Source organism: Ciconia boyciana, chromosome 3, assembly GCF_034638445.1.
Source record: "Ciconia boyciana chromosome 3, ASM3463844v1, whole genome shotgun sequence".
NCBI classification, from domain to species: Eukaryota; Metazoa; Chordata; class Aves; order Ciconiiformes; family Ciconiidae; genus Ciconia; species Ciconia boyciana.
The window spans coordinates 95,646,144-95,664,741 of NC_132936.1; the positions used below are offsets into that span (position 1 = coordinate 95,646,144).

The window sequence follows — 18,598 nt, forward strand, 5'->3', positions numbered from 1 at the left end:
TTTCTTTTTTGACAATTTAAGGTCTATATCACAAGGAAAATACAAATTGCATCACATTTTGAAGCATGACAAAATCTGCAGATTAAGTACTATCAAAGGAATAGCCCCATTAATTCCATATTCTTCTTGTCAGGAGAAATTTATACTAAGGTATTGTATGTGATAAGGGCTTCCAACAAAACAGGAAATGTTCCTTTTGCTCTAAAAAGATGTAAAGGTATAACTTTTATCTGTCCCTCATAATTAGCTTTAAAAGTAATGAAGAACCATAAAAAAATTCAGAAATAAGAATCTAAAGTTTTTAAGAATCTCTCCATTTCTTTTTCTCGATGATGTTCAAAAACAGAGGTCATAGTTTATTTGGAACCTTTTATTTGTAATAAGTAAAAATCTTTATTACAAAACCTTGTAAACTAAGTCAGATTTCACGTTTCAAGCAATTTCTTATCTAATGGTTCAAATTTCAGAGCGATTATTAATCCACAATCCTATCGAAGTCAGTGAAAGTGAAGCACATTCAACATTACTCTAGCTTAGATGGTCAAAAGGAGAGCACAATTTGAGAGAAAATTAGCATACCTTTACAAACTACTGAAATTTCATTAGTTTGAAGAAACTTGTAGCTATTTTATTTTCCTTGAATACATAGTAAAACACAAATCCCTGAGCTGTTAGTGAGAGAGGAAAAAAAAAACAAAAACAAAAAACCCAAACAAACCACAAAACAGCAGGTCCAAATACTTTTGTTATATCATCTTATTCACAGACTTAAACAGGAAGAAAAAAAATATAGCAGAAAAGCAAAGGATGCTCACTGGATTTCTATGAGCACACTCAGTAAAGCTAGAAATATCCTATTAGGATGTTTAGTCTACATCCTGTGGCTTTATACTACAAGGCAATGTAACAATGTAAATATGTTTTCCAAACATTTTCAATTACTGGTGAAATATTTCCTAAAACGGGAAAGAGGGACATTACAAAATGTAGTCAGCATTATAATGATGCTGCTCTACAAAATATTTTGTCTACGTTTTCTGTTAAGAATAAGCAGCAGAAGAAAAAAACCAGAAAAGAGTAAAGGGAAGTAGTTTGTATATTATAGATGCTAATTCTTAGGATAAACAGAGCACACAAGAAGAAACTAAAATCTGCAGCAATGGGAGTATTATCCTGGAGGCTACCAGATCTTTCAAAAAAACATAGGTGATTGCCATTAGGTTTATGAGAGCTGAGCTGTTTCTTATTTGCATGATACATCTGAAGAGAAAATATTTTCAATGTTATTCTTTAATAAATCAAGACAAAACATTGGCCATATTAGAACTGAAAACAAAACTAATTCCAAAGCACTAAGATTTTCTACTTAATTTCTGATTGCATTAATCATCATAACACTAACATTTGAAGCATTATAAGAGTAACCTTGTTCTGTTGTTAGACTAAAGCAATACTTAATTATTAGCAAACTGTAAAAGAAGGATGTTTTTTATTTTCTCTGGTTTTTGATAGAGTAATAGAGGTAGTGCTGGTTCTTAAAGATCAAGTTGGCTCTGCACAAAAAAATGTCAATAATATATATTTAAAAGGAAAAGGAAAAGCAGAAAGTAGAAACAAATAATAAAAAGAAACCAAGTAAGTGATGACTCAAGCATTAACAAAGTAATAAAATAAAAACATCAAGCAAATGACATGCTTATAATGGTTTGCAGAGGCTGGCACTTTTGACTGAAGAAGCAAATTAAATGAACTAATGTCTGGTGCCTCTGAAACCACAGGCAAGATGACAATGTAACTGGACTTAAAGAGAGAAAAGTAGTGGCCCAACATCAAAGAAACACACTTAAAAAGCAAAAAAAAAAAAGAAAAAAGAAAGTTGCATCCAATTTCCATCCATCCAAGAACAAACTAGAAAGATTTTAGAATCCTGAACACTGCATTGCTGTTTTTAGTTTAAACAATGCCCAAGATTTTTCTTCTGAGCATTCAAGTCTAACTGAATTTTCTCATGATTGTAAGTATGCATGGCAAAGAGCCTCAAAATGTTACCGAACTATTTCATTGATACTTTCCTGCTACTTTCTTTTCCCTGGCAATACACAGACAAAAACTGTTCTGTCAGTAAAGTGACTCCAACAACAGAAATGAGTGCATTTTCAACAGTTTTTCCCTGCAAGAGAACATTGACTTAGAAAGAAACGAATAGTGAAAAACATTTTGATATGTAATACTGTGGTCTTTCAGAGTAACAGGGCCATTCTTATTGTCCCACAACGGAAAGGAAAATTGAGTCATTAACTATAGGGTGAAATAAATTTCAGGCACAGTTAAGGACTCCATTAGCCAAGGAACCTCATGACTATGAAGACATTTTGAAATACATATTTTTGCCCAAGAAAAGGTAAAAATGAAGGAACAGGATGAGAAACAGGAACATACTTCAGGTATTGCCTACTCTACTATAAAAACACAAGCAAAATTATCCTTCAATATTATCAGTAACACTAAAAGATCAGTTAGAATACAAGCTTTAACATGTTACAGCACACAGAGTGAAAAGTCTTGTTTCAGTTAAGAATGATTTCATAAATCAGTTTTAGCATTAAAGACAGCTATTTGGAGATAATTGTATGCCTAAACACACCTGATTTTTATAGCTTTTAAGTACTTAAAAATCTATAAAAATCAAAACTAAACTCTACATAATGGAGCAAATCAATGTATAAAAATCTTGTATCAGCCAACACTGACACAAAGGAAAACAATACCACTTCCTCTTTATTAGAGCACTGTATAGGTGAATTATTCAACTGGAAAACCTTTCCATATTCTAGCAAAACATTCCAAAGGAAAAAAATCAGTCAGTCTGTTGCTAGTTAGCTTTGATACTCTGAGTTTTTGTTGAGGATAATTCAATCCATAGCATGTAACAACAAGAGTTTTAACCCTTCTCTTTCCAAGCAGTCAAATAAGATACGGAAGGTTTTGTCTGCAGTTACCATTAAACACAGAAGTATTTAAAGTTAAGTAAATGAGTTAACCTGAAGCTATATGTTATAAAGTCAGATAAGCAAAGAAATCCCTTTTGGGTGAAAGAATAATGTAACAAAATTTTTTTAAAGCATATTTAACTTATTCTAGTGAATTTTAAATTCACTAGCTCTTCATTTTCACTGTCAATTATCCTCCTGCTTTATGTGGGACTTTTAAGAAGAAAATAGAGGGGAAATTCAAGAAAATGAAATTGTAAAGAGCTAGGTATATTTTTACTTCCAAGTGACAATTTGAGAAAGACTAAGTGTCCAACTGAGGACACCTGTTTTCCTTCAGTGCAAAACATGTGGCAGTGCAATAGGCTGAAGAATAACTTGCAGAATCATAGCTTAAACCAACGGATGGGTCAGACAATGAATGAGAAAAGTTGGTACCTAAAGTAATACTTCCCAACTCACTACAAGTTTGGATTCTGAGCAGTAAGTTTGATAAACATTATGCAGAAATTCTGCTTCCTCCAGTGTGGGATTTTCTCCCCCACTAAAACCAATACTAACCAGCAATGTGGGCATAAGCTGAGCGAAGAGAGTGGCATATTGGAAAAGCCACCCAGTTCAGAGTGGTATTCAATCCACATGAATGAATGAAGAGGGCTTCTATATCAGTCTTAAATGCATGCCTTTGCAAACTCTAAAATATGAGCATTATTTGATTATTATATGGAGGAGAAAAACAAAAACAATGCCAAAATCACTGCCCTACACATTAAGACAAAAATAACGAGGGCAAAATTTGAGAATATATCCACAGGTATTAATTCATGAGTGTCCCTAACTTAATGAAAACTAAACAGGGGGATAAGATTTTCGTTAGGTTTACCCCATCATGGAACTCTATGGGGAATACTTTTCTAATGCAATGAAGAGAGCTCATATTATAGACAAAAAACTAATTAGACATGGATTTCCATGCCTATGCAACAAAAGGGGCAACAGTAGCAGTGCTATTTTAGGAGTAAATAATGGAACCTTACCATACATAAAATTCTCAGGGGGTTGTTGCATATCTCCTCGGTTCAGAGATGTCAGTATTTAGAAAATTAAAACATCAATCCACTTTTACAACAGTGAGACAAACATTTGCCAGCTCTATTCCAAGTAATACAATGAAAGCTCTTTTGACCCTGTGTTACCCCGATTACTTGCAAGATCAACAACGTACCATTCTGCTACTGGTTTGGCAATGCTGTCAAAAACCACATCTTGTTTTGCCTCTTGATCAAAAATTTTCTGAAATCTGAAAATATTAAGCAAATAATAATTGCTCAGAATCTTGAAACACTACTTGATTCATACATTTTTGTTTGTGTTTGTAATAGTCAATGTTTACATCATTAGGCTTACATAACTTAGTACAATGTTTTCCCTGTAGTCTTAACCACAGCGTGCTGTTGTGCTATTGTACATAAATAGGCTGTACACAGTGCTGCTTTGACAAGATCTCTACAATAAAATCCTCTGATAAAATGATGTGGCTTAGAAAAAAATAAACCGTATTTTAAATCTATCAAGAGAATCGGTGTTTGTAACTGGCACCACACTGAAACCTGGATAAATAGATTACACTATAACCAAATACAGCATCCCACCAGTATAGCCAGGCTCACATTTTTTTGTAAGTACTTCCTTCATTCTGCTGCACAGTTACTGTAAGTCATAAGGAGATATTTAATTCAGTCTAAGTTTTGTCACTTCCTATATAAAATATCTGCAGTTGTCTTACAGAATTAAAGAATGCTTCAGGTTGGAAGGGACCATCTGCTCCCATCCCCCTGCTCAAAGAGGGGGTCAGCTAAAGCAGGGGTCTGTACAGTCAGGTTTTCAGTATCTCCACGCATGGAGGCTCCACAACCTCTCTGGGCAACCTGTTCCAGTATTTGGTCACTCCACAGTAAAAAAGGGGTTTTTATATTTCTTGTATTTCAATTTGTGCCCATTAGCTCTTGTCCTGTCACTGGACACCACTGAGAAGCATCTGGCTCCATCTTCTTTATTCCTCCCCTCCCCATCAGGTGTTTATACACATTGATAAGATCCCCTTGAGCCTTCTCTTCTCCAGGATAAACAGTCCCAGGTCGCTCAGCCTCTCCTCACATGTCAGGTGCTCCAGTCCCTTAATCACCTTTGTGTCCCTCTGCTGGAGCCCAGAACTGGACACAGAACTCCAGATGTGATCTCACTGGTGGTGACTAGAAGGGAAGGATCAACTTCCTTGACCTGCTGGCAACACTCTGCCTAATGCAGCCCAGAGGCTGTCAGCCTTCTTTGCTGCAAATGGTGTATTGCTGACTCATGTTCAACTTTTTGTCTACCAGGACTCCAGGTCCTTTTCTGCAAACCTGCTTTCAGTCAACCCTGAGCCTATCCTGGTTATTCCTCACCAGGAGCAGGACTTGTCATTTCACTTTGTTGAACTTCATAAGATTCCTAGTGGCCCATTTCTCCAGCCTCTTGAGGTCCTTCTGAACAGCAGCATAATTATCTGGTGCACCAACTATCCCTCCCAGTTTCATATTGTCTGTGAACTTGCTGAAGCTTCACTCGGTCCCATCAGCCACGTCATTAATGCTGAACAGGATTGGATCGCAGTATTGCTTACACCACTAGTGACTGGCCTCCAGCTGCACTTTGTACCCCTGAGCAACCCTCTGAGCCCAGCAGCTCAGCTCATTTTCAACACCCCTCACTGTGCACTTATCTAGGCCTTCCTGATCCCATTCCTCAGACAGCCTTCCTGGGTCACCTGACGCTGCTCCCACCTCTTGTGCACTTCCTTTTTATGTTTGCATTTAGTCAGGAGCTGCTTGCTCATCCACGCAGGCCTCCTGCTGCCTTTTCGTCATTTCCTGCTCATCAGGATGGACTGTTCTTGAGCTTGGAGGAGGTGATCCTTGAAAGTCAGCCAGCTGCCCTGGACTTCTCTCCAGGTCTGTGTCTCATGGGATTCTTTCAGGCAGGTCCCCGAACAGGCCAAAGTCTGCTCTCCTCACTCCAGAGTTGTGATCCTCCTTTTTGCCTTGGTCCCTTCTCTCTGGATCCTGAATTTCACTATCTCATGGCCACTGCAGCCAAGACTACCCCCAGGTTTCACGTCCCTGATCATTTCTTCCATGTTTGCAAATATGAGGTACAGCAGAGCTTCTCCCTTCATCGGCTTTTTAACCATATGTTAGGAAGTTGTCATTAATACACTCCGGAAACCTCCTGGACTGCTTGTGCCCTGCTGTGTTGTCCCTCCTATCTGGAACTGTATACTCACAGAGAACTTCACAGGATATACAGAAAGGCACTATGGACACCAGGTATATAGAAAGGCACCATGGACTGCAAGGGATTATGTGATGTGTACAACATCACAGACAAATGCAATACACAAAGTATAGAGGCATATCTTCTATCCTGCTAACCCTTAATCAGTCAAATCATTCAAACAATTGTGTTTGATTCCCATATAAGAAAGTAAGAACAAAGGATAACAATGTTTGAGGTGACCAGGATAAACAGACTTCATGAAAGTATGAGTTTTATGGAGGCAAAAGAAATGTTTGCTCCATAGCATTATTTTTGCATTGTCTTAAGAATAATAAGGCATAGTGTTTCTCAAAATCCATCTCTATAGACTTTTTAATAAATGATAAAGTCAGAAAAAAACATCAGCATTCATTACAGCTGGCTTGGGCATCTGCAACCTAAGCTAGTTTCGCATATTAATCTGGTTGGAGAGGGCAGCTCCTCTCTTCCCAAGCAGAACAGATTTCTTTTGCTGATGTAAAATGACATCAGTCTGAGCTGCAGATGTTTATCTGGGGCTCTCTTTTTTAATAGCATAAAGCAACAAATTTACTTGATTTGATATTTTCAAAAATAAAGATTATTCAACTTGGAAAAAGACAATCTCAACCTAGTCATTAGAGGTGGTTATACATCTAGCTTTCTTCATCATAAAAATTTTAAAATGTTGCCTCCAAGTTTTCTGTTGAAAAGATAAAAATATTTGATTGATATTGCTGGTAGTTATTTTTAGTTTCTAAAAACTATTTACATTCTACAACGATGGTTTTGTTTCTTTCAACAGTCTCTGGTTTTCTTTACTGTGTTTTGGTTATGTCTGAAACAGTTTCTAAACGGAGTGTTTTACATCAAGACATCTTTAGCCAGCCTATGCCAACTCATTAGATCACAAGAGGAACAGACAGTCCTGTATTCAATTTTCATACGCAAATTCAAAACAAGCTGTAAAAATGGAAGAACTGATAAATAAAGATGCAGTCTTTGAGATGAGACTTAGAAATGTATAATGACTTGCAATGGATAGACAAAAAATCCACAACTTTATAAAATGCTATCAAACCCATTCAGGTACAGAGCATAATACGCTAGAGTATTCCTTGTGTTAATGGACTTGTATAAAAATAAACCTATCTATACCAAAGCTTGTTTTTAAGAATAGGCTTTTCCAGGTTCTATAGATCTACACAGTGATATCCATCACTAAAGGCAGAAAATAAAAAGATAAGGATTTTACTTACTTGAACTTGTAGCTCTCTCGTTTATTATTGACAAACCCATCTGCTAAATCACGTGGCACGATAATTTCCAGACTGGACAGAGATTTCTCATTGTCATCAACTGAATAAATCTAATAAGCATGGATATGAATTAACAAAATAATTTTATCAATAGAACAGCATAGCCCTTAGGTATGACACTTATGTAAGCTTAGCACCTGTAACTGCCCAAAAAAAAAACTTCACACAAATCTCAGAATTGCATTGTGCACCATGGCTAATCAGTATGTCAAAACAACATAGCAAACCAGAATAGTTCTGCCTACTTCAGAAGCCCTTAATACATGAGCAGATCCTCCTTCAGCTATTATACAACCAAACAAGCACGTACTACCACTATCCTGTTTGTTACCATCTAAACACTACAATAAGATTTGAAACAGAAACGTAGCCTCTTTGACATAATTTGCTTACTAAACCACTTCAACGTCTGAGCTGTTATAAAAAACAAAGCACAGCCCCCATTGCAACCCCCTCCAAAAAACCTGGAAGAATACATTAGGAAAGACTACCAAAGAATGAGTAGAGCTGGTTTAAAACAAGACAATAAAGAGACCTAAATGCACCATTTCTGAGGAACGCCTTCATTAGGCGTTTATTATCCCTTCATTATCTTTATTATCCCTTGCAAGGACAGCTAAATACTGGGAGTTACACGTTCCCCTTCAATGTTCAGAACAGTGTTGAACTGCATAAACCCAGTGACCAGCGTCAAATGTTTTTTCTGTGGAGCCTTTCTCTAAGAACTACGCAGGAAAGAAGTTCCTCGCCCCCTCCCCCAACCGTTGCAGTCTAAGCTCCCGTACTTCGTGATTTTGTTAACTTCTCAAGGCTTCGGAGAACAGCACAGGGCTGCGGCTTTCCGCTCCGCACCCGAGCACGTACAAGCCCCTCGGCTCTCACGGGCCGGCGGGCGCGGCAGGGCCTCTTGCGGCGGGGGGCCCCCCCTCACTGCCCGCTCCCTCCCGCCTTCAGGCGGCCCCGCCGCACGCAGGCCCACGGGACGCCCTTTGGCTCGCCCCAGCCGCCCCACTCCGCTCCCCGGCAGCACAGCAGCTGGCTTCCCGTCCTACCCCCGCCTGCTGCCGCCTGCTCAGCGGCTTCACCCGTGCGTACACCCGGATGGTTTCCTTCACCATCGCTGTCCGCCAAGTGCGGGGCAGCCGGCCTAGCAACGGTAACCACGGCACGCTACCCAGCGTGCACCGCGGCGGGCGGGAAGGGGCGGCAGCTGCGGGCGCCTGTGAGGCTGGTCTGGCTCCTGCCGAGTCATCTCACGCTTTCGGGTGGCTTTGGCGGGGGCCTGTTTGCTCCCTGGCGAGGCTTGGAGGAGGGAGTGGGAGTGGGAGTGGGAGTGGGAGTGGGAGTGGAGGGAGCAACCGGGCTTCATCTGCGAGGGGTGGCTGCCTGCGTGGCAGTTAATGGTAATTCCCTGCAGCTGTTTTCCCCGAGGCCGAAGTGTCATGGCTGTGAGAAAGGGGAGCTTCTAAACACTGCCCGAGCGAAAGGTGTGGTGTTTATATCGCATGTGGATCACTCCATTGGCACACCAGAAATTCCCCACCAGATCTGTGGGGTTGTGTGTTACCTGTGCATCCACACAGCCCTCCTCCGGCTGAAACCACCCATGTAAGGCCACTTGGTTCAAAAGAAGTGTTTGTTAACCAGTCGAAAGATCTGGAAGTGAAATTGGGGGAAAATGCCTAGATTACATGCAATGAAAACATCATTTTTTAAAAATTCTAATATAAAAAGAGTTGGAGTAAAGGTGAGTTGGAGTAAAGGTTCTGAAAAAACTGCTAGAGGGAAATAGAGGGTAGTTGTCTTGTTACGAGACCTGAACTTATAGAGAAGTAATAGTAGAACCCCGTTACTCTGTGAAGTGGTCACTGAAAATCACACAAACAACTTGATGATACTATTTTGGCCTTAGTTTTCGTGAGACATAGTGGTAAAGATCAGATTACAGTGATTACAAGTCCACTAATTTAAATTAAGTGGAAAATCAGGGACTTGATTACAGAGGAGGATAGAAATTTCTTTAACTCAGATATAGTAAAAGTATGTTGAACTTGTATTCCAAATAAGAAAAACAGTAGGGGAAAGTTTTCCTGTCCCAACTGAATAAATAACTGTCTTGGAAAGCATATGAGGCATAAGTAGTGAGCCTTGAGGGAATGAAATGGAAAAGGACTAATCACCAACTAAAGTCGAGTGCAAAAGTCAAAAGGGTAAAAATGAAAACAAAAGGAAAATATTACTTGGTGATTAAATAGAGAGTGAAGGGAAAACAGGACATTGGAATGGGATAATGGAATAAATAGTGAGTATCTTCTCAGCATTACTCCAAAACTACAAAACAATTTTGTCCCTTGTCAGTAGGGATGGGGATACTGAAGATGATGTTAGAGGCAGAAGTGACTAACAGGAAGGAAGTGTGAGGGAAATAACTGCAGCCAAGAGGGAAGCAGAACCCACAGAGTTCAATGAATTTAGACTGGGATACAGGGATTTGGAGGGAAGAGTAGATAATTTCAGTCCCAGAATTCTGAAATAAATGGGATGTTTAATTGAAGGTCCAGGAACTGTGTGTGTTTGTTGGTTTCTTTGGTTTTGTATTGAAACAGATGCAGGAGAGTACAGTATTCTTGGAAAACAGCAAATGTAATAGTCAAATGTGTTATTTAGCAGTTTAGCTCGATTGTGAATTAACTGGGCAGTGGACATTGAAACACTGCAATTAGGTGTGTGGAAAGCCATTTTGTGTCTGCTGGTGTTCAGTAGCTGGAATATGGAGTTGGGTGAATGAGACTATTGCTTTTGGGACAAAGTCTGATCTGCAAAGGGTTTAAGATGCCCTTCTTTGACACGAGGTCTGAGCTGTAAACTCTGAACCAGTGGCACGGTGGAGAGACACCCAACTGGGTTTGCATAGGACTAGTCTGAATATGATATGGCCTACAAAGAGAAGCCAATGAGCCATCTCAGGCTCAAGCTGGTTACAGCATAAAAGCACAGTCTGAATTTCTGAAAGCGGAGAAGAAATCCTGGGCCACCTGCAGAATGGTCACTTGCACGGCAAGAGAAGAGCAAAGATAACAGAAAGGACTCACAGTTATCTTCTGAAATACCCCTTTTATTACACAGCTGTCCTTGCAGAAATGCTAGAGAGCTTCTGTGTTGTGCTCCACAATGCAGTATGAGAGCGGCTCAAGAGCGGCTTGTTAGCCCAGTGGCACCCAGCTCAGAATTAGCACTCCCTAGGCTTGCTGGTCCTTCTGCAAAACAAAAGCTGCATCATTAATTTGAACATCAAAATTATCCAGTTTTTCTTCTTGAGTGGAGTATGTGGTATGTTGACTGCAGAAGATTGGAGATCAGTGGAAGAATTACAAGATGAGTGAGAACCTAGTTAAAGGTGATCTATTATAGTTTGTTAAGAAAAAGGGTATTCTCAGGCTGTACGGAAATTATTAGTAGATTTTTGTGAGGAGACAGATCTTATGTCATATTTTAATTAATAACTTTGTGACAGAAATGGGAGTGTATATTAAATAAACTCTGATGACATGGCTGAGAGTCATATGTGCTGAAGAGGGTCAAGATATCTAGGAGAAGATGAATGACCATGCGGATTAGAGGAATAGATATGGATAACCATTAAATGTAGTGTAAGTTGCAAAATCAGGCAGGCATGTAGGACTGAGGACTAATAACAACACATTTTGCTACAGTCTGGAATCCATTCAGCTAGAAGTGTCAGAAGATTTTCTGTTTGTGGAAGTCCAGATGACAGCTGCCAATGAAAAAAGGCAGCTGTGGTTCTTCAATGAATTGGGAATGTGTCCTACAAAGGAAACAAAGTATTCACTCTATTGTACAGGGTCCTGGTGAGACCTTGAGCATACTTACTGTGTGTGTTTATGCTCAGTTCTTTTTATTTCTTCAAGTTTTTGAATAAAAGGGCTACTAGAATGATTAAGCTGATGGAGATTTTGCTGTAACATACCAGACCAGTAGGACTTGATTTATTTAGCAAAGGCTAAATATGAGAAAATCTATGCATGGATATGAATACACTATGGGAAACTGATGTGGAAGCAAAAGAATCTTCTAAAATAGACATAAGAAAAAATTGAAATTATTTAATGTGAATAAATGCACACTGGAAATCAGAAGAAAATTAAAAGCATTAGGTGTTTGATTGGTCTCTTTGGATACTGAAGAAAACATGATAAAAGTTCTGAAAGAGTACTACATGATCACTTACATTAGCAGAGGTTTGACCCAGAAGGTGAAATCAAGAACCTCTGTTCCAAAAAGTCTTTTTTAAGAACATTGAAAACATCTTTCTAGAACCATACTAGCAATGAGAAGGCAAAGACAGCGTGAGTACTTTCTCTTGCCCCAAGCCACTTGATGGAACTCAACTTCACCTTATTTTCTTATCTTAACCATGCTAATATCTCCATGCCTGGGTGTAATGTATACCTATCTTCTTTATAAGGTCACTGTCAATGGATAATGTGGAGTTTATTAAAAAAAAATATGCTCTCAGTTGTAACTTTTAGGCTATAGGGAGCCTTCAGTCAAGTTAATAATTTGAAAAACTACAAGGCATGCACTGCTCCTAATTAGATCAGTCAACAGTTGCACATTTCCCAGAAAATATAAAATAAAAATCTCCAAGTCAAAGAACTTCCACAGCTTGATTATTTATCTTATTGTGCACCTTTGGTCTTCATTTCATCTGTAGGAAATCAACCTTTCTCATTTTACTGACTCTCATTTTCCTATTCTCTAAGGTATTTGTCTGCTTCAGCTTGTCCAATACAGAAGACGGTAAGAAACTGAATATGGTTCTTCTAAATCTCATCAAGTGGTTTCCATTTTCATGTAGAGCTCCTGAGGTATTTAAATCCAAAGTTCAAAAAAATGTAGCAGTGGCAGCAAAGTTGTTTGCCGCTTCAAAGAGAACTGTAGCACTACTGCTCACCAGGAGGCTGAGATGCTTCCAGGTTAAGAGTTGGTAGAGCATTTTATGTCATCCTTTTAAGGCAAACCCATACACTCAAGTACGGTCAAGAAAGAAAAGAAATGACAGAACTTTTCCTTACTTGGTTGAATCATTCCAGCGACTTAAGAACAAAGTCAGGTGTTGTCTGCACTTATTTCAGTAGGTTGAATGTAGCTTCTTTTGTGCTTAGGAGCAAGAAGTGCTGATAAGTACTGTATGGGATTCAAAGCAGTTTCAAAAGAGTTCATTTTGTCCCTGAGAGAGATTCTAGTTCAATAAGAAATTATCAATTTGCTTTAGGAATTAATGGACAAAGTTTTATGTTGTGTATCATACAAAAGGTCAGGTTTCATAGCTTTAAAGGTACTTCCAATTTCAAGCTAGGTAACCTCTAGTTTTTTGTATCCTTGAGTTATAACTAGCTTATATGTGAGTATTTTTGTATAGGATTTGAAAAGTGTCAAGTAAGGGAAAATTTGTGCCATTGTGGAAGATAAAAGTGTAGCAGGCTCCCATTTTTTCAACTGTTGAGGGATATGCATTTAAGAATGAAGACGTATGGAGACCTATTAAAATACCTTATCTCCTAATATCTTGTAATACTTACTATCTCCTAGTATCTTATTTGCTGAAGTAATGTCGGTATTAATATGACTGCTACATTTTTATAGGCATTAGGCCCAGGGAAATTTTCTCTAAGCAAGCGTTCTTTTGCCAGAAAAGTTATATAAATGTTCAAAGTAGTATGTACAAGTATGTATGAAGACAGAAACTATTCTGTACATTTAAAAGCTAATTAAAGGATTAATTAAGCTAATTATTTTGTTTGAAGCTGTAAAAATAACACAAGTAATAATAACAAAAAAACCCAAAATAACTCAAAACTTTAATTAGCCAAGAGATTAAGACATCTGTCTCAATCTTTTCACTATTCCATGATATAACTTAATTTTCATATGAACAGAGATTTTATTAAGAGTCCCCACTGTGATGAGTTTACACACCATGTCCACTGCTTGCTAGAAGCAAGAATCTTCACACTTAAAAAAAAAACAAAGAAAAAGAAAAAGAAAAAAAAAGGGAACAGCAGATTTCCAACCTCTAAGAAAAAATAAGGTAGAAAGAAACAAGATGAATATGATGAACAAAAGCCTTTTTTTTAAATCCACAATTACAGAGTTGTTGATTAACAGAAATCTTCTCTTGAGGGCTAGCTAAAGAACAAAATAGGCTTTTAAAATTTTCCTAGGATTTGGAAAAGAGGCCTGTTACTAGAGGTAAAGAGCTGATTACAAAGATGCAGGAATTGTAGGACATCTTTCTTTTATTACCAAACAAAAAGAACTGTTTGCAGCATTTGTATTTCCTAGAGCTTTGAAGAAAGTCTTGGAAAATGGAGCCTGAAGGTTACAGCTAACAGTTTCAGATAATGTACTGGTCTAGAGATTGCATCTCATGCTGGAGGCCTGAAAAGTTTTGGTTTGCTTTGAAGTCACTGTGTTTAAGATCTTCTTTCTCTCTTCCCTGGGAAATTGCCTTGCACTTGAAGAATTTTCAGCATTTGCATTTAAGCTAAACCTCAGAGATAAGTGTCAAACTTCCTTCAGCTCCAGTGTTTGAGAAAGTCCACCACAGAACATGAGCAACCTATAGGCTTGAAACAATTATGTGACTGTATGAGTTACAGGATCTGGCAATTACATGTTTTGAAAAGGTCAGCCATTGCATTCTGAATTAATAGTTACAACATCACAACTAATCGTCTGCCTTTACCATTGTAGTTTTCTTCCCATTAAAAAAATAATACCGGAGCTGGCAGTTCAAGGACTTGTGCTCCATTATGTCACCTAGCAACTTAATATGCTTCCAAATAAACAGCTGTGTAAGTTTTATAATAGCCCAAACTTTCAAGTCCTTTCTTTTTTTTCCAAAGTTTTACTTTCATAGACTTTACTTATTCTTGGCAACTATCATCCCATTTGGCTGAGATAATGATTAGAAGCTAGAACATTAAAATCTTTACATAGATCATCTGGACAGGATGAAGGGCCAAAACTCTTGCCAAAGTGTGAGTTTGTCTCATCATCCAAGTCCTGGAAACATAAGTGCCAAATGTGTATCTCCAAATGACCAGAAACCCTTCTTAAATGACCAGAACTTAAGATCTGGAGCTTGGCCTAAATTTATGTATAATATCTGTTGAGTATGTTATATGAGCTCTGCCAGAAAGACTACAACCTTTTTTCGTAAAAGGTAGGGTAATATAGAAACTTATGTTTCTATATTTGAATGGAATGTGAAAAAGTTGTGGCAATTTTTTTAATATTTCAGGTATCATCCCAAAGCCCTATAACCTTTGTTTTTTCTGCTCATGTGTTCAGTATTAAAATATAAATTCATGTAAACTACCTTGTTCAGCTTTTAATAGTCTAGCCCTGTGAGAAGAGCAGGGATGTTTCTGTCTTTTAGGCTACTGTTACAATCTGTTTCTTAGAAAACAGTGCTACATCTTCATGTATGTTAGAGTCACATTTGGAAAGTAGCTTAAAATTTCACTGCTGTTCTGACATTCTTAACAAACACATTTATATGTTTCCTAAAACTATATGTCTTGGTAGACTCAGCCAAGACAGAAAATCTTAAAATATCCTCCTGAGGGCTTGTGTATATGCATACATGTATACCTATATGTATTTATTTGTTTGTTTTAGAGTAAACCAAAATTCCATGGAGAAATTTAGGGATCCTTAGGACTTTGACTGCAACAGGCAACAAATCTTTTTTCCTAGTTGGTTTTTTTTTCTTTTTTTTTTTTTTTGGTCTTCTAAATGGTAAACTGCATCCTTTGTTGCAAACTACAACTTAAGAAGTGTTAGCAGGAGACATTGACATACTTCTAATGCAATGCTGATGTTATCTGCACAATTTTCTCTACCTCCCTCCCACATTTATCTTTAAGATTCTTATCCGTTATTTCTTTTTCTTATTTGTTATTTTGTCATGAAACCTTCCAAAGCCTGTTACTGATATGTCTCTGACCAAGGGACAGATAAAATGCTAGGTGACCATGTGTAGAAAAGGCTGTGGGGTTTTGGGTTTTTGGTCTGAAAACTGGTGAGAAATTTAGATTCTTGTTTTCAGTTCTTCTCAGCAAATAATTCCTTTTATAGTCATAGTGTAACTAGTTTGTGTATGCTCTTGTTTGAAGAGGATTACAATTCCGTCAGCTTCAACAGAACATTATGAAACATAATTATTTGTCGTCATTGATTTATAATAAATCTTAGAAATTGAAGCTGTGGATTAGAAGTTTTGTTGGGCACTGTGTAAGTTTAGAGTTAAAAAAAATAAAAGGAGAAATATCCCTGTACCAAACAGCTCTTGCTATCCAAGTTTAGGACAGGAGGCAATGCAGGAAAAGAGGAAAATAAAAGGAAATAACGTGGATAATACTAGCACAATAGTCAGAGGCTAGGATTCTCCTATCAAGGTGTTGTACAGACATTACCGCAAAGAGGATTTAAAAAAAGACAGTTACGTAATTTTGCTGATTTTTGTGAAGAGCTCTTTTTGGGAATGAAAACTACCATAGCAGAAAGCAGGGAAAGATTTGTTTGGAAGTGTAACACAGAGCTGATACTATCGATTGATCATAGACAGAAACCTATCTGCAACTTGGTCATGAATAAGGTATTACAGAATGGACAAGGACCTTACAGACAAACAATGTAATAAATAAGGGAGAGTTACTGGAGGAGGCACAGTTACCTGCAGCATAATTGGAGTGATAACAAAGGATGTTATTAGCAACAGCATTCTGAGAGTCTGTGTGTGGGGTGGCAGCAGAAAAAGGATTTCATTCATTGGGGGTAGGTAGGAGGAAATACAACAATGTGATGGAAGGTGATTACAGCCATGGAGTAAAATTAAGTTTTGTATTTCAAAAGGGTGAGGATGAAGGCCTGAATCTCAATGTCACAATTATCCTTAAGTGAAAACAGAGGGCATGATGCAGGGAGGTACACTGAAGGAAGCTCTAGAATATAAGTATAATGGAGAACTCCAGCCAGTAAAAATAAGCTGCATGTTTTAGGTAATGTAAAAATTGAAAGGAGAGAGGAAAATGAAATATTACTTTGGAGGCAAAGGGAAACAAAGGTAGCAGACCACTTGAGGGCTTTTTGTTCTGCCTATTTATTTGGATGGAAAAGACTGAGGTATGGTGTTAGTGTGGGGAAAGTGAAGAGCCACAGGAGAGTAATTAAGAAAACTACAAAAGGATAATAGTTGATCTCATCAGAAGGTGGATTAGGATGGGGTGACTAGTACTTGAGTAAGTGAGCAGATGAGAAACTTTTGTATCTACAATGAGATGAAGGTTGCTGTACAAGAAGAGAAGGCCATCTATAAGGAAGCAGAAGTTTGCATCATAATCTAAGCATAGCATAGCTAAAACTAAGGGAAATTATACATCCTGGGTACACTGATCTCAAGAAGCTGCCATAATGAGTATACGTAAGTACTTACACAGGCTCACTACTGCTCACAGCTGCTCACTGCTGCAATGCGCTTCAGCCAGGCATGCCAGACATTAACACATTTAGCTGCAGAGTTGGTACATGCCTTTTTCTTAGAGAGGACAATTAAGACATGGATAAATTGAGCAATATGTCCAATTGTGCAAGCGCAGCCTGCAGTGAAGCCAGAGAAAACTGTGTCTTCAGTACCAAGCCACTAAATACCTTAAAAGACCAAGACCAACCTTCCCACTAAACTTTCCATGTATTTGCATAGTGTTGTAAACAAGGGGCAAACAGGACAACGCACAAACCGGTGCAGCTGTGTTCATGTGCTGTCATTTGCAAAGTAGCTGGTTTTCCCAGAGTTTGATTTTAAACACTATTTTCCCACCATATAATTCTGTGAATAGGTGGGATATATGCATGCTGTTACTGAAGCATACAGCATCCCAATAGCTATGGAAAGTAGTATTTCCAAACTAACAAACAAACAAACAAAAAGACTTGTAGAAGACTAACATCAAAGCAATGTATAATTAAGAAGTGCTCTTGAACTGTTTGAAACCAATAGAACAGCCCTTATTTAAGCACATTGCAGCAGTATTTGCAGTCTTTTTTTTTTTTTTCCTTTTTACAAGACTACTTATTTTCAAGTAATGAAGGAAAAAAATAGTTTTAGTTTTGGTTTTTTCAACATCCAGTTTTTGGTTTAAAATAAGCCAACTACTATTGCTCATTCAAGTCTCAAATGCCAGATGCATTTAAGGCTGGGTGATTTTGTCACATGCTGATGTTGTGCATCTACAGTTGAGAAATCATATAAATGGGTAAGGGTTGGTATCCAGGGACTGCAGACATCAGCTATTTGCCAATGTGAAGAGGCAGACTTCCTGTCTGAGTCACTATGTTAAAATACGAAATGTGCATTTACCCAATGTTGATCTTATGTCTCTATCTTGGCCATGGATTATGTATTTAGTTATTGTTTAGACTTTCGTAGCATCTTTCACTTAAGAATCCCCAAGCATGTAATGAATTAGTGAGTTTCAATTCTCTTGCATTTGGAATGAAATCCTCTTCAAATTAAGACTGAATCTAGGACTCTAAGATTACAAGCACAAGTGACAATATGTCTTTTACCTATTTTTCATGTATGACTGAAGAACACAGAGGTAAATTGGCCAAAGTTGAAAACAGAATAAACCCTCTTTTCTAAGTTAATAACTGTACTGCACTTTATGTCCATTATTTCTTCACTGAATCAAAATCTTATTGTAAGCACTGTCAAGAATTTTGATCTTTCACATGTAGTTTATAACCAAGACGGTGAGTTATAGATTCAACAACACTCTATACACTGTGGATCCTTGCTTCAGAAAGTGAGGTTCCTAAAGACCTTGGAGGTAATCTGACAGACAAATATATACCAGCAGCATTTGT

General features: G+C 37.9%; 1 protein-coding gene across 6 annotated transcripts in view; it reads right to left on the reverse strand.

Moving 5' to 3' along the window:
• Positions 1–8,801, reverse strand: part of KIF6 (kinesin family member 6) — a 173,831-nt gene extending 165,030 nt beyond the window's left edge. For all 6 annotated transcript variants that reach the window (XR_012041872.1, XR_012041875.1, XR_012041873.1 and 3 more), the window contains exons 1-3: positions 8,695–8,801; positions 7,583–7,692; positions 4,216–4,290 (exon numbers count right to left, since the gene is read on the reverse strand). Coding sequence is in view for 2 of the 6 variants with exons in the window: in XM_072858203.1 (XP_072714304.1) it covers positions 4,216–4,290; positions 7,583–7,692; positions 8,695–8,760 (251 nt within the window). In the remaining 4 variants the exon portion in view is untranslated. The remainder of the gene's footprint in view (positions 1–4,215; positions 4,291–7,582; positions 7,693–8,694) is intronic.
• Between the last annotated feature and the right edge of the window lie 9,797 nt (positions 8,802–18,598).